The 14,107-nt window shown below is 43.1% G+C and overlaps 1 protein-coding gene and 1 non-coding gene across 2 annotated transcripts in view; both read left to right on the top strand.

Annotated features, from left to right (window-relative positions):
* Positions 1–14,107, top strand: part of gek (serine/threonine-protein kinase gek) — a 66,565-nt gene that overhangs the window by 20,170 nt on the left and 32,288 nt on the right. The window contains exons 13-24 of the mRNA XM_089737997.1: positions 401–522; positions 1,838–1,991; positions 2,537–2,648; positions 3,119–3,228; positions 4,752–4,883; positions 5,272–5,385; positions 8,321–8,455; positions 9,409–9,519; positions 9,943–10,056; positions 11,893–12,006; positions 13,337–13,441; positions 13,815–13,917. Coding sequence (XP_089594123.1) covers positions 401–522; positions 1,838–1,991; positions 2,537–2,648; positions 3,119–3,228; positions 4,752–4,883; positions 5,272–5,385; positions 8,321–8,455; positions 9,409–9,519; positions 9,943–10,056; positions 11,893–12,006; positions 13,337–13,441; positions 13,815–13,917 — 1,426 coding nt within the window. The remainder of the gene's footprint in view (positions 1–400; positions 523–1,837; positions 1,992–2,536; positions 2,649–3,118; positions 3,229–4,751; positions 4,884–5,271; positions 5,386–8,320; positions 8,456–9,408; positions 9,520–9,942; positions 10,057–11,892; positions 12,007–13,336; positions 13,442–13,814; positions 13,918–14,107) is intronic.
* LOC114250070 (U1 spliceosomal RNA) lies at positions 5,808–5,969 on the top strand. The gene has a single exon (XR_003625034.2). It is a non-coding gene; the product is annotated as a U1 spliceosomal RNA (small nuclear RNA).

Here is a 14,107-nt window from a genome sequence, read left to right as displayed (position 1 = left end):
TGAGTGGCGGCATTTACGTTCTAGATGTCTATGGGCTCTAGTAACCACTTAACACCAGGTGGGATGTGTGCTCGTCTACCCAACTAAGCAATAAAAAAACATTTAATTATAGTCGAATTTCGACTACCAGGGAACTAGTTTAAAATAATAATGAAAACAATGTATAATTACTTATGTTATAAATTACTTATTTCGTTAATCCACGACATATTCATTATTGAATCATACGTTGAAGTGGTCACGCGTCCCGATATGGTCCCGATATGGAGGGTGGGGAGGTGGCATCAGCCGAGGCTGCTGATGCGGAGACAGAACACGCGAGGAACCGGCTCCCAAGCGTCACCTCTGATTGTTCCACTTGCCTCGCTCACGTTAGAAATGTGTTCGGTTTCCGGTGCAGAGCCACCCCTGGTTCGGCGGCGTGGAGTGGGAGACGGTGCGCGAGGTGCAGGCCCCCTTCGTGCCGGACGTGTCCAGCCCCACGGACACCTCCAACTTCGACGTGGACGACACTGACGTCAGGTGAGGGTCGTCCGGGGGACCGCTAGGGGCTCGCGGGAACCCCTACTGTTGTGACGTGGGTAATGCGTTAATTTCAATAACCTCACGTCATGTTTATGGGACCTTACAGTTTTGTACTAGGTAGGACTCAAGAAATTGTTATGAATAAGTAAAATTTTATCGAACACTTGATAGCTGGCGCCTTTTATGAGCTGTGTGCTTAGTGCGAGTTTTTTAACTTTCTCGATAGCGTAAAAGCTAACTCATATTTGTCCACTTCGATAAAGCGGCACGACACGAGAACCCTCTCATCGTGGCCGCTGGTAACTACATTCCCGATCCTGCGGACAGAATGGAAAGCAGTCGACGTCGCCCAAAACACGTCATCTCGGATCCTCCCGATCCACTAACGGTGCTTCTAGGTACTTCAAGCTCCGGTCACCGTTCTCGTCGAACCCGTCGCTTGCGACGAAGGGCTCGACGAGTAAATTAACTCTCAGACACAGCCCACTGAGTTTCTCGCCGGATCTTCTCAGTGGGTCGCGTTTCCGATCCGGTGGTAGATTCTGCGAAGCACGACTCTTGCTAGGGTTCGTGTTAGCAACGTCATCAGGTTTGAGCCCCGTGAGCTCACCTACAAAAGTTAGGGTTACGCTGATATAGCCTCTCAAGGCTCTCAGCTTAGGTAGGAAAAAAAAAAAAAAAACATATTTGTATGGAATGGGATCGTTTGCGTACGTTTGCCGCTAGGGGCGCTGTTGCAATTGCATACAAAATTGGGTTAACTTTTACGCTATCGAGAACGTTAAAAAACTCGCACTAATTACACTGTTTTTTATTTATTTATTGCTTAAGTAGGTGGACCCAGCTCACGGCCTACCCGGGGTTGAGAGGTTACCGGAGCCCATAGACATCTACAACGTAAATGCGCCACCCACCTTGAGACATGAGTTTTAAGGTTTCACTTGTAACAGTATTATTGAGTCGTCTATTATCAAAGGCGGCAATCTGACTTTTGGACAATGATTGGTAAATCAGAAAAACGAATTATTGACTTTGTATTCCATTGGCAGTCACAAAACTCTTCGGAACGACATCTTAGATAAATAACAGGTTAACTATTAACCTTTATTTAATGCAGGTTTTGAACCGTATTCTTTGAAGGAGACGATTATATTCAAATAAATCTGTATTGACATATCAATAAAAAATTTTTGTCCAAATGTACAGATTGCCGCCTTTGATAATAGACGACTCTATTATGAAAATGAAGGTGAGATATTGCCAGATGACCATTAGTTAGTGCTCAGAGTGACAGCTGCGTTGTTGTTGCTAGGTTGTCGGAGGCGGTGCCGCCGCCCCGCGCCAGCGCCGCGTTCTCCGGCGTGCACCTGCCCTTCGTGGGCTTCACGTACACGGGCGGCTCCGCGCTCAGCGACCTGGGCGCGCCCGCCCGCCCGCTCAGCCCCGCCAAGAACGCCACCAGCCAGGTAATTCGACTTTAATCATTCGAAATTTTATGTTTAAACATTATTATGGTTCTATTGTCAAATATTAATGTACTTATATAATATAATCACAGATTTCGTCAAAACTACACTATAGAAAAATATTAATAAAGACAAAAAATATTTAATCTATTCTCAATTTGACAACATACGTCAAGAACAAAATTTTTACAATAAATAGTATGCATGCGTGTGTGCGTCAAATACGTGGTATATAGTGTGTGTAATGTTTTCTTTATTGATTTAATTTATCTTTTATGCATTATTTTAAAAAAAATATTAGCATTGTGAACTTCTTCTCTATATTCTCTGTAAGTGTGGAAAATTTCATACTCCTTCGTCCGCGCAATTTTCGTAAAAAGAGATATAAAGTTTTTGCTTCACGTATTAATATATAGATAATTCCAAATTCAAATCGGGGAGAAAATGTGTGATTTATTTATTTATTTTTCGTACTGTCCAGATCTGTGAGAATCTAATGAAGACATTCGATACATTTCTGTACTGACACTCACGCTCTGTTGCAGGCGCCGTCCAACGCCGGGGACCGCGCCGCCGTCAAAGCGCTCGAAAGGGAAAACGCACTGTTGGCGCAGACCATAGCCGAGCTGCGGGCCGGGGGCGACGACCCCGCCAGCGGTCAGTGACGTCACGCAGCCCTCCCCCCAACCCCCCGCGCCCTATAGAGTCCCCGCTCAACAAGACTTAGCAATAACAGGCAACACTTCAACTGTGCCACTGGCAATACGAAGACATATACTCTTTTAATTTCATTACGTAGATAGGTGAACGAGCTAACGCCTCATCTAGCGTAAAGGGGTCATCGCAACCCAGAGACACCACAAGGTATATTTCGTCATCTACCTTGAGACATCAAGGCCTCTATCAAGGTAAAGTCATATGTTACCATTTCGTGACAGTAAGGTTGTGCAGGACCGATCATTGTAGCGAAGCTTGGGAGTGGTTTATGTTCCAGCAGTGGACGTCTGTGGACTGATGATGATGACTTCATAACAGAAATAGACTTATGGTATCTATTACCAGTATAGGCCGGTTCACGAACGCAGTACACTGGTAAAAGAGTTAGCACAAGCATGCTCTACTTACAGACGAACTTATCACGCTGAAGGAGGAACTGGCGACGCTGTCCAAGAGGAACACTGATCTCGACGCGCAGTTGCGTTGCTACGAACAGGTCGCGGTCTCAGCGGTCGGGCAGGTACAGTAGTAAAGCAGTCTCCTGCTTCCTACCAGGATAATAAAAAAAAATCATTTAATCCAGACCATCTTAAGTCCATATGTTGTAAGTAGAGTAATCTATATATTAATACGTGAAGCAAAAACCTTGTACCCCTTGTTACGAAAATTGCGCGGACGGAGGAGTATGAAATTTTCCACACTTATAGAGAATACAGAGAAGAAGTGCACAATGCTAATATATTTTTTTAATAATGCATAAAAGATACATTAAATCAATAAAGAAAACATTACACACACTACATACCATTTATTTGACGCACACACGCATGCATACTATTTATTGTCAAACTTTTGTTCTTGACGTCTGTTGTCAAATTGAGAATAGATTAAACATTGTTTGTCTTTATTAATATTTTTTTATAGAAGTATAAAATACAATCATAATAGTGTACAAACTTACAATTCCAATTAATTATAGTCGAATTTCGACTACTACGAGATTACTTAGAACTATGTTAGTAAAATTAATATTAAACTTAGCGTAATTATTAAAACATTTAATTCATAAAACTGCGTTGCTTTGAGGCACCAGGTACATGGGTATGTATATGAACCCAGTGTCTCAAAACATTCGGTCTTATTACCTATAAACCATCAGGATATTGTTAGTACTCGCACGAACCCTACGCATCAGTGAGGCTGTCCGCTAGCGGGTGATTGATGAAAAGTCATCCACCTGTGCATCCGCAAACATGTGATGCGCTACAGTACCGCGGGAGCCCCAACAACATCCTAAAAGCATTATTATATTGCACTCGGAGAGCATTGTATGCCACTCGCTAATAATGACCGCAATAAAATAATAATAATATAACACTGTATTTAACACCATATCGTCTTTTCGCATTAAAAGTGTACAATTTCCAAAAATATTCGAAATTGAGTTAATATGCGGAATCATTGGTATCACAAGTATTTTTCTCATAGATACTGTTAAAAGAGCGTTGTTTAGTTTAGTTTTAGTTTTTTTTAATTTACCTATAGTTTGACTACTAATAACAAAATTAATACATAATCTTATCTTACTTTAAAAGACAGATAATGTAACTAGTAAAAAATAAAAAATAATTTTCGCAAAGATGATTAATATCAAAAATATCGCATGTTAAAACTTTTAAAACACTTTCCTGTAAAATTAGTAAGTTTTGAGATTATACAGTTTTAATGCGAGAAGACGATATGTACAGAGTAAGCTAATAAAACAAATAATAGTCGGTGATATAAATTGGCGGCCTTATCGCTGAAAGCGATCTCTTCCAGGCAACCTTGCAGGGAGAGGAATATGCATACTAGCATGGACGGTGCTATATCTTAATAAAGTTACATAAAAATATATACTTATATACACATGTGAAAAATAAATACAATATTATGATAGACTTACATACGATTAAATACAAATAAATACCAAAAATATGCAAGTAAATACAAAATAATGAACGCACTGTCACTCGCTAATGTGATCTTCCTTGCAATTGACAGGATATTCCATCAACGCCCCAGGATATGGCGGTTCGTTTGAGAGAAATGGAGTTGATCGTTCAATCTCTGACCGCCGAGAAGGAGGAGCTCTTCAAAGAGCGGACTGACTCTATGGAAAAATTGAAACTTCAGGTGAGAACGTGTTTCATTAAACTGGCCAAGGAAATCTTTGTTGTTCATTAAATCTTCTATCTCTTTCTATACATACTCAAAAGCCGCACAAGGAAAAATCGTTTCCAATGTGTTTAAAAATTGATTGAAGTACCATACCACCACCCTGCTTATTTCTGCCGTGAAGCAGTGATGCGTTTCGGCTTGAAGGGTGGGGCAGCCGTTGTAACTATACTGAGACCTTAGAACTCATGTCTCAAGGTGGATGGCGTATTTACGTTGTAGATGTCTATGGGCTCCGGTAACCACTTAACACCAGGTGGGCTGTGAGCTCGCCTACCCATACATGCAATAAAAAAAATAAAACTTTTTTGTCGGTTTTATTGAATCTGTATCGTATTCTTAATAGGATAAGGAATTGAAGGATGCCATATCACAACGCAAGCTCGCCATGGCTGAATACAATGAGGTCACCGAGAGACTATCCGAGTTGAGACAGCAGAAGCAGAAGTTGTCGCGGCAGGTAATCAAAATTGTTTTATTTAAACAAAATATGTATTCGACTGGTATTACTGTTTTACCGATCACTAAATTTCCCTATGTGTATTTATTATCCCTTGACCACGATACGCATACAAGTATTCATGATGAACATTCGTTCCGTAAATGCAAAATAAACAAGAATATTATTATGAAAATTGCGAAATGAGGTACAAATTTCATATTCTTATGTTGCAAGGTTGAGTATATTTTGATAACAGAGCCATCTATTGACAAATCAGAGAACCACGCACATCAGACTTTAATAACCGTCGAACAAAAATTTCCGTTTAGTTTCAATTCGCACCACTAGATGCCACCGACACTTTTTCCATTACTTTCTGAATCGCGCTGACGAGATGTAACATAGCAAAATACATAAACCCAAAATTACGAATTGAAATCATACTTACCTGGCGTAGGGGATACCGTGATCAATTAGGCGGTTCCCCCAGGGCGAGGCCGTTCCATTGCACTGCGGAACGGTTGACCCTTGCGATTACTCCTAATGCGAGTAACTCGGACGCGTAATTTTTGGTAGTGGGGACTGCGTACGCGCTGTCCCCCCCATAATAAGCTATTGAAATTATTTGAAATTTATTAGAGGAGTAATGTCAAGTAACGAAAAAAAAACGTAACTATACGTTCAGTACTCGTTACGCCTAAATACTAACAAGTCATCACAGCCGACCCGAAGTTTCTAGCCAGATTTTCAGAGGGTCGCGTTTCCGATCCGGTGGTAGATTCTACGAAGCACTGCTACACGTATCACGGATTCTCCCGATCCACTAACGATGTTTTAGGTACCTCAAGCACCGGTCATCGTTATCGTCGAACCTGTCGCTTACGACGTAGGGCTCGACGAGTAAATTTAACCCACAGACACAGCCCACTGAGTTTCTCGCCGGATCTTCTCAGTGGGTGGCGCTTCCGATCCGGTGGTAGATTCTGCGAAGCACGGCTCTTCCTAGGGCCAGTGTTAACAACACTCCGGCTTGAGCCCCGCGAGCTCACCTACACGTTAGGGTGAAGCTGAATGAAATAGCCTCTCAAGGCTTATCAGCTTAAGTAGGAAAAAAACCGACCTAATGCAGTCTCACTTCATCTGGCTTCTCTCGTACAATAAGATTAATTCGCAACAGCTTGAAAGTTTGAAATATTATCGAGGAATGGCTATTTAATTGGGTTTAAGCGGCATTTTTCCAATTTCACAGTCGGGCCATTTAAAGTTTAAAATTTGGGCAAAAACAAAATATCATACATAACAAACTTCTTAGTTATTTAAATGGAGTAAACTTAATTGAAGCTTAATTAAAAACATCGAACTCTGTGAACTAGCCTAAGACCCACATAGTGCCAAATACTTGCAAATATGACATAATATATATTATGATTAGTGATATAGATAATATAATATATAAGCTAACATATTAGCTAATATGGTAAAAATAAAATTTAAGTTGGTCAAGTTAACCCATGATATCAGGATTTATTTACCTTGAAGCTACCTAATTCCGATTTGGGGCATTCTGTGATCTTATAATAAAGAGATTTTATTACAAGTTCATACGTACTATAATCCACAGACTTTTTCCCCAACCTATTACGTACTTGATGTTAAATGGTTTCTAATAAAAATAGATTTATATCTCAATGGTGTTAGTGGTATTATAGCCTCTGAACTGGAACGCATGACTGATTCATTGCAGAAATACCTGGTGGTGGGACCTATCGGATTTACTGTGTAATCTAAGGATAACACGGAGTGTTTTTTTAATGGCTGGACGACCTCATGGTCTGGTGTTAAGTGGTTACTGGAATCCATAGTCAGCATAAGTAGGTAGCGGCTTGGCTCTGCCCCTGGCATTGCTGACGCCCATGGACGACGGTAACCACTTACCATCAGGTGGGCCGTATGCTCGTCTGCCTGTTAGGGCAATAATTTTTTTTGTCAGAACAACGTAAATGTTGTTACTCATTAATAAGCTTTTATTAGCTTCAGACGTATGTATGTTAGTATGTAATGGAATCTTTAAACATGATTTTGACTCCCTTCAAAACGTCGGATTACCTCGGAATTTGGCATACTTATTATGGGCCGATGACAACTCAATATTTAAAAAATAATATTGGAAAAATTTAAATTCAATTAAAAAATGAAAAATAAAAATAATAGTTTAAAAAAACTAAAAAAATATGCTTTCATAGAAAATCCAACTAAGAAATAGAAAATAAATTTGAATTAAAAATAGTGTAAGAAAAAATGATTTTATTGTAAAAAAAGCGTGGGGTGCTTTTCAGGATATTATCAAAATAACCCTTCTACTCATATCTATTCTGTTCATAAAATATTTATAACTAGCGACCCGCCCTCGCTTCGCTTCGGAAACATTAAAACACACATGAAACAAAAAAAATAAAATAAAAAAAAAATTCAAAAAGTAGCCTATGTTCATCAGGGACAATGTCGGCTTCTAATGGAAAAATAATTTTTCAAATCGGTCCAGTAGTTTCGGAGCCTATTCGAAACAAACAAACAAACAAATCTTTCCTCTTTATAATATTAGTATAGACTACTGATACAAATTTTTTTTGAGACACGGTTTCTAAGTCTCAGTTTTTTATAATACAATTAGCGACCCGACTTCGCTTCGCTTCGGAAACTGTAATAATTTATTGTTGATTTCTCCACTATTTAATGGATGTTATTATACATATAAACCTTGCTCTTCGATCACTCTATCTAATAAATAAAACCGCATCAAAATCCGTTGCGTAGTTTTAAAGATTTAAGCATACATAGGGACAGACAGATATAAGGGACAGAGAAAGCGACTTTGTTTTATACTATGTAATGATTAGCCTTATCGCCATCGCCAGAACTGTGTGAATGAGATTCCGTTGTCGTAAATTTCAAGGTCCGCGATAAAGAAGAAGAGTTGGAAGTGGCGATGCAGAAGATCGACGCGCTGCGACAGGACATCAGGAGGGCGGACAAGGGGCGGCGGGAGCTGGAGGCGAGGCTGGACACCGCCATCGCTGAAGCCACCAAGGTAATTGGATTATAGTGGCGCTTTCATCAGCTTCACTAGTTTAAAAGACCAAGGAAAGTGGGACACGTCGTGGCCTAGCGGATAAGACGTCCGGTGCATTCGTGTTGAGCGATGCACCGGTGTTCGAATCCAGGCAGGTACAATTGTAATGAAATACACGTACTCAACAAATGTTCACGATTGATTTCCACGGTGAAGGAATAACATCGTGTAATAAAAATGAAACTCGAAAAAATTATAATTTGCGTAATTACTGGTGGTAGGGCGTTTTGTGAGTCCGTACTGGTAGGTACCACCACCACCCTGCCTATTTCTGCCGTGAAGCAGTAATGCGTTTCGGTTTGAAGGGTGGGGCCGTTGTAACTATACTGAGACCTTAGAACTTATGTCTCAAAGTGGGTGACAGCATTTGCGTTGTAGATGTCTATGGGCTCCAGTAACCACTCAACACCAGGTGAGCTGTGAGCTCGTCCACCTATCGAAGCTATAAAATATAAAATAAAAAATTCATCTGATGATGATCGAAATTCGATCATAATCACTGATACCTCAAGGCTTCGATTTGTTTAAGTAATAATCTCGTTTATTCCTTTTATGATATGAAAAAAATGAGTGAGGCTTTACTCTAAGTTATATCGTCAAAGCTTTAAATGGCCGCGCCTTAAATTGAAATCGTTTTTTTTTCGTTTTTGAGTATTGATCTAATGCATTCGATCTCGGGGCAAAATATAGTTTAAAACGACTTTTAAATACTTATAAGCCATTAGAGGTTCGACAATTTGTTCTGTACAGTATGATGATGGATAATTGTTTGGGTTTTGTAGTACTGTCTATTTTAATAATAACATTTGAGGTATTGTCGGTGGTCCTAAATAAATTTCCAGTATATTCGCAGCTTGTGAATAACTGTGAAGACGCGAGCACTGTCCTTGAACAAGTCCTTAATTCCGCAGGAACGTAAGCTGCGGGAGGAGTCCCTCCGCGGACAGCGCGCGGACGCCGCGGGAGGGACGGGCTCGACCGCCGACGTGGCGCGCCTGCAGGCCGAGGTCGAGGCTCTGGAGGTACCTCCACACACACATACACACTCTCGAACACGCACACACGTACCCGCGCAAGTATGTGCGTGCGCACACGCATCTACGTACGCACCTACGTACACACGCGCTTACATACACATTCATGGACAATTTAATGGTAGGCAGCGGCTTGGCTCCGCCCTGGCATTGCTGACGTCCATGAGCGACGGTGACCACTTACCGTCAGGTGAGCCGTATGCTCGTCTGCCTAAAAAGGCAAAAAAAAATGCCTTATAGATCATCTTGTTCGTTTATGTAGTCTTGTTCGTTTATGTAGGTAAACGAGCATATAGCTAATTTAATGAGAAGTATTAACCGTCGCTCGTGGACATGAATAATGTCAGGGGCACATCCAAGCCGCTGCTTGAAATCCCCTGAGACTGCACTATATAAGACGTCGTTGGGCAGGTGCAGTACAAGGAGTCGCTGTCGCAGCAGCAGGCCCGCTTCGGCGCCGAGCTGGCCGCGCTCACCGAGCAGCTGCACGAGGGGGACGCGCTGCGCACCGTGCTCACCCGGGAGGTAGCTGTCGTAGCGCACTCCACCGCCTACTGTCGTAGCGCACTGCACCGCCTACTGTCGTAGCGCACTGCACCGCCCACTGTCGTAGCGCACTCCACCGCCTACTGTCGTAGCGCACTGCACCGCCCACTGTCGTAGCGCACTCCACCGCCAACTATCGTAGCGCACTCCACCGCCTTCTGGCGTAGCGCACTCCACCGCCTACTGTCGTAGCGCACTCCACCGCCTACTGTCGTAGCGCACTCCACCGCCAACTATCGTAGCGCACTCCACCGCCTTCTGGCGTAGCGCACTCCACCGCCTACTGTCGTAGCGCACTCCACCGCCTACTGTCGTAGCGCACTCCACCGCCAACTATCGTAGCGCACTCCACCGCCTTCTGGCGTAGCGCACTCCACCGCCTACTGTCGTAGCGCACTCCACCGCCAACTATCGTAGCGCACTCCACCGCCCACTGTCGTAGCGCACTCCACCGCCAACTATCGTAGCGCACTCCACCGCCCACTGTCGTAGCGCACTCCACCGCCAACTATCGTAGCGCACTCCACCGCCTTCTGGCGTAGCGCACTCCACCGCCTACTGTCGTAGCGCACTCCACCGCCTACTGTCGTAGCGCACTCCACCGCCAACTATCGTAGCGCACTCCATCGCCTACTGTCGTAGCGCACTCCACCGCCAACTGTCGTAGCGCACTCCACTGCCTACTGTCGTAGCGCACTCCACCGCTCACTGTCGTAGCGCACTCCACCGCCCACTGTCGTAGCGCACTCCACCGCCCACTGTCGTAGCGCACTCCACCTTCGACTGTCGTAGCGCAACCGGCTCTAACTAGGCGAAGGGGGTCAGACATTTGTCATTGCCCTAAACCAGCCTTTCCCAAAGTGGGCGATAACGCCCCCTTGTGGCCGTTGCAGGCCTAAAGGGGAGCGGTTAGAGACCCAGAAAAAAAATAGGGGTGTTGTGTAGAGGCTTGGAAGGCGATTTGTAATTTAATCTAGGAGGACTCTTAGACACCGACCGAGCTCTCGCTATAGTGATTTTTTAATAGGTGAAAAAACGGGTGCGCTAAAATATAATTTATTCTCAAAGTGGGCAATAGACAAAATAAGTTTGGGAACCCCTGCCCTAAACTTATGAGATCCCCCGGAGCTTGTAGCTTCTTCAAGCACGGGTCGCCCTCGTCGAACTTTCGAACTAGTCTACAGACACAGCCCACTGAGTTTCTCGCCGGATTTTCTCAGTGGTTTTGTCTCATGCGAGGCTTGGACGTTGGTTGTTGGGAGACAGGAGGTTTTAGTCGGTTCGACTCCGACATGCGGCGGCATTAGGAGGAAGTCCGGCGATTTCCTCCTAAAAAAAAAAAAAAAGGGCCAGTGTTAGCAATGTCGTCAGGTTGAGCCCGTAAGCTTATCTAGCGGTCAGGGTGTAACTGGAATAGCCTAGAATACATATCAGCAAATAGTTAGGAAGAAAAGATTACCTTAAATATAATGAATATAAATATTTTTGCGTACACATTCAAATACTTCGTCGCTTCCTCATTACTGAGGCTCGTGACCACCTTGGTCCAGTTTTTGCACCAGCTTCCTCCAATGTTGTCTGCATTCGGCCTGCTTAATGGCCCCCGGGACGCTGGTGTTTGTGGCCTCTTTGACAATGTCCGTCCACCTGGTTGGCGATCTTCCTCGACTTTTCTCCCCTTCCATATGACCTACAACTATTATATTTTCCAAGTTGTCAGGATTTTTCATATAAGCCAAAGATAACTGTATAACATGATGCAATACAGTATGATTTGCGTCGCGGGTAAAAATCGAGTTTGTTACAAATCTCCAGCTGCAGACCTCGAAGGAGAAGCTGGAGAATCGTCGTATGGAGCAGCTGAGCGACTCCGAGGACAGGCAGATGCTGATCAACGAGAACAGGAAGCTGGCCAAGGACCTGGACGCCGTAAGTTGCGACCCGCTGGCTCTTGTACTTTGCAGAGAATATTCCTTCAGATCTTCAGATCTGTAGTGGCTTTTTTTAAGATCCGAAGGTAGAGTTTGTTAAAATGAACGTCGGTTGGTGCTCCGACACGCGTTAGCTTTGTCTGAAGCTTGTTACAAGGCGAACTCATATCCTCCTCCTCCATGCGACGATAATCCTCAATGCTGAGGATCGTGGCCCCCTCAAACAACTTTCTCCTGGATTATCCTGCGCCTCTCCTGCCTATCCTCGGCCTTGTGGATAGCAACGTGGAGCGTGTCTGGTCCGAATTTTTTTTATTGCTTAGATGGGTGGACGAGCTCACAGCCCACCTGGTGTTAAGTGATTACCGAAGCCCATAGACATCTACAACGTAAATGCGCCACCCACCTTCAGATATAAGTTCTAAGGTCTCAGTATAGTTACAACGGCCACCCCACCCTTCAAACTGGAACGCATTACTGCTTCACGGCAGAAATAGGCGGGGTGGTGGTATCTACCCGCGCGGACTCACAAGAGGTCCTACCACCAATAACTCATACTCACTATATATTAATACGTGAAGCAAAAACGTTGTATCCCTTTTTGCGAAAAATGCGCAGACGGAGGAGTATGAAATTTCCCAAACTTATAGAGAATATAGAGAAGGAGCGCGGAATGTTAATATTTTTTTTAATTACGCCTAAAAATACATTAAATCAATAAAAAAAACATTACACACACTACCATGTATTTGACACAACACACACATATATGAGTCGTCTATTATCAAAGGTGGCAATCTGTGCATTTGGACAACAAAATTTTATTGATATGTCAATACAGATTGATTTGAATATAATCGTCTCCTTCAAAGAATACGGTTCAAAACCTGCATTAAATAAAGGTTAATAGTTAACCTGTTATTTATCTAATATGTCGTTCCGAAGAGTTTTGTGACTGCCAATGGAATACAAAGTCAATAATTCGTTTTTCTGATTTACCAATCATTGTCCAAAAGTCAGATTGCCGGCTTTGATAATAGTCGACTCATATACTCTTTGTTTATTGTCCATTGTCAAACTTTTGTTATGGGTTAAAGTCTGTGGTCAAATTGAGAATACATTAAATATTGTTTGTCTTTATTAATATTTTTCTATAGTGTATAGTATTGGCTAAATTTGTGATTATAGAAGTATAATAGTCTTTGAAAATAGAATCGTAATAGTGTACAAACTTTTAATTTCAATTAATTATAGTCGAATTTCGATTACCGGGCGACTATTAGTAAATAATATAAATTCCTAGTTCAGATCTCTTAACTCCATTTCAGATGGCGGAGAACGGTCGGCGCTGGCAGGCGGAGCGTCGCCAGATGGAGCTGGAGCTGGACGAGCTGCGGGCCAAGAGGGACACCATGCAGCACTGGGAGACGCAGGTACCCTGACCCACCTGGCATACACTGCTCACGGGGGCTAATTGAGGTCCGATATTCAATTGTGTTGTGTAGCCGATGTTCCATTCAAGTCGGGCCGCAAGACTGCTTCGAGACAAATGTACGATTCTGTCTGGGAGCATTCGTGACACCCCTTGTTGGTCTAACTATGTAATTAGAATCCCCGCTGTTCGAAATTGAACCATATTCACAACGCTCAAGACTTAAATTCGTTTCACGTCTTAAAAGTTCGTCTTTTTTTTTATCGATAAACTGTTTTCAATTTTTTTTCTTATTGACAATCCTAAGGCTGTTCTACCAGCTATAAAAACATGGGTTGACGTCGTTTCATCGGTCCCGGTATTGTGTCCCCCAGATAGCAGACATCATCCGGTGGGTGGCCGACGAGAAGGAGGCCCGGGGGTATCTCCAGGCGCTCGCCACTAAAATGACCGAAGAACTAGACTTCCTCAAGCACGGTGAGTTAAAAGAAATGATTTTATTTTTTCCTACCTATGCTGACAACCCTGAGAGGCTTTTTCAGCTTCTCCTTGATGAGTAGGTGAGCTCACGGGACTCAAACCGGAGTGTTGCTAACACTGGCCCTAGCAAGAGCAGTGCTTCGCAGGATCCACCACCGGATCGGAAACGCGACCCACTGAGAAGATC

Source organism: Bombyx mandarina, chromosome 24, assembly GCF_030267445.1.
Source record: "Bombyx mandarina strain Sakado chromosome 24, ASM3026744v2".
NCBI lineage: Eukaryota > Metazoa > Arthropoda > Insecta > Lepidoptera > Bombycidae > Bombyx > Bombyx mandarina.
The sequence above is the reverse complement of the archived record's forward strand: the minus strand, read 5'-3'. Positions and strand labels throughout refer to the sequence as shown.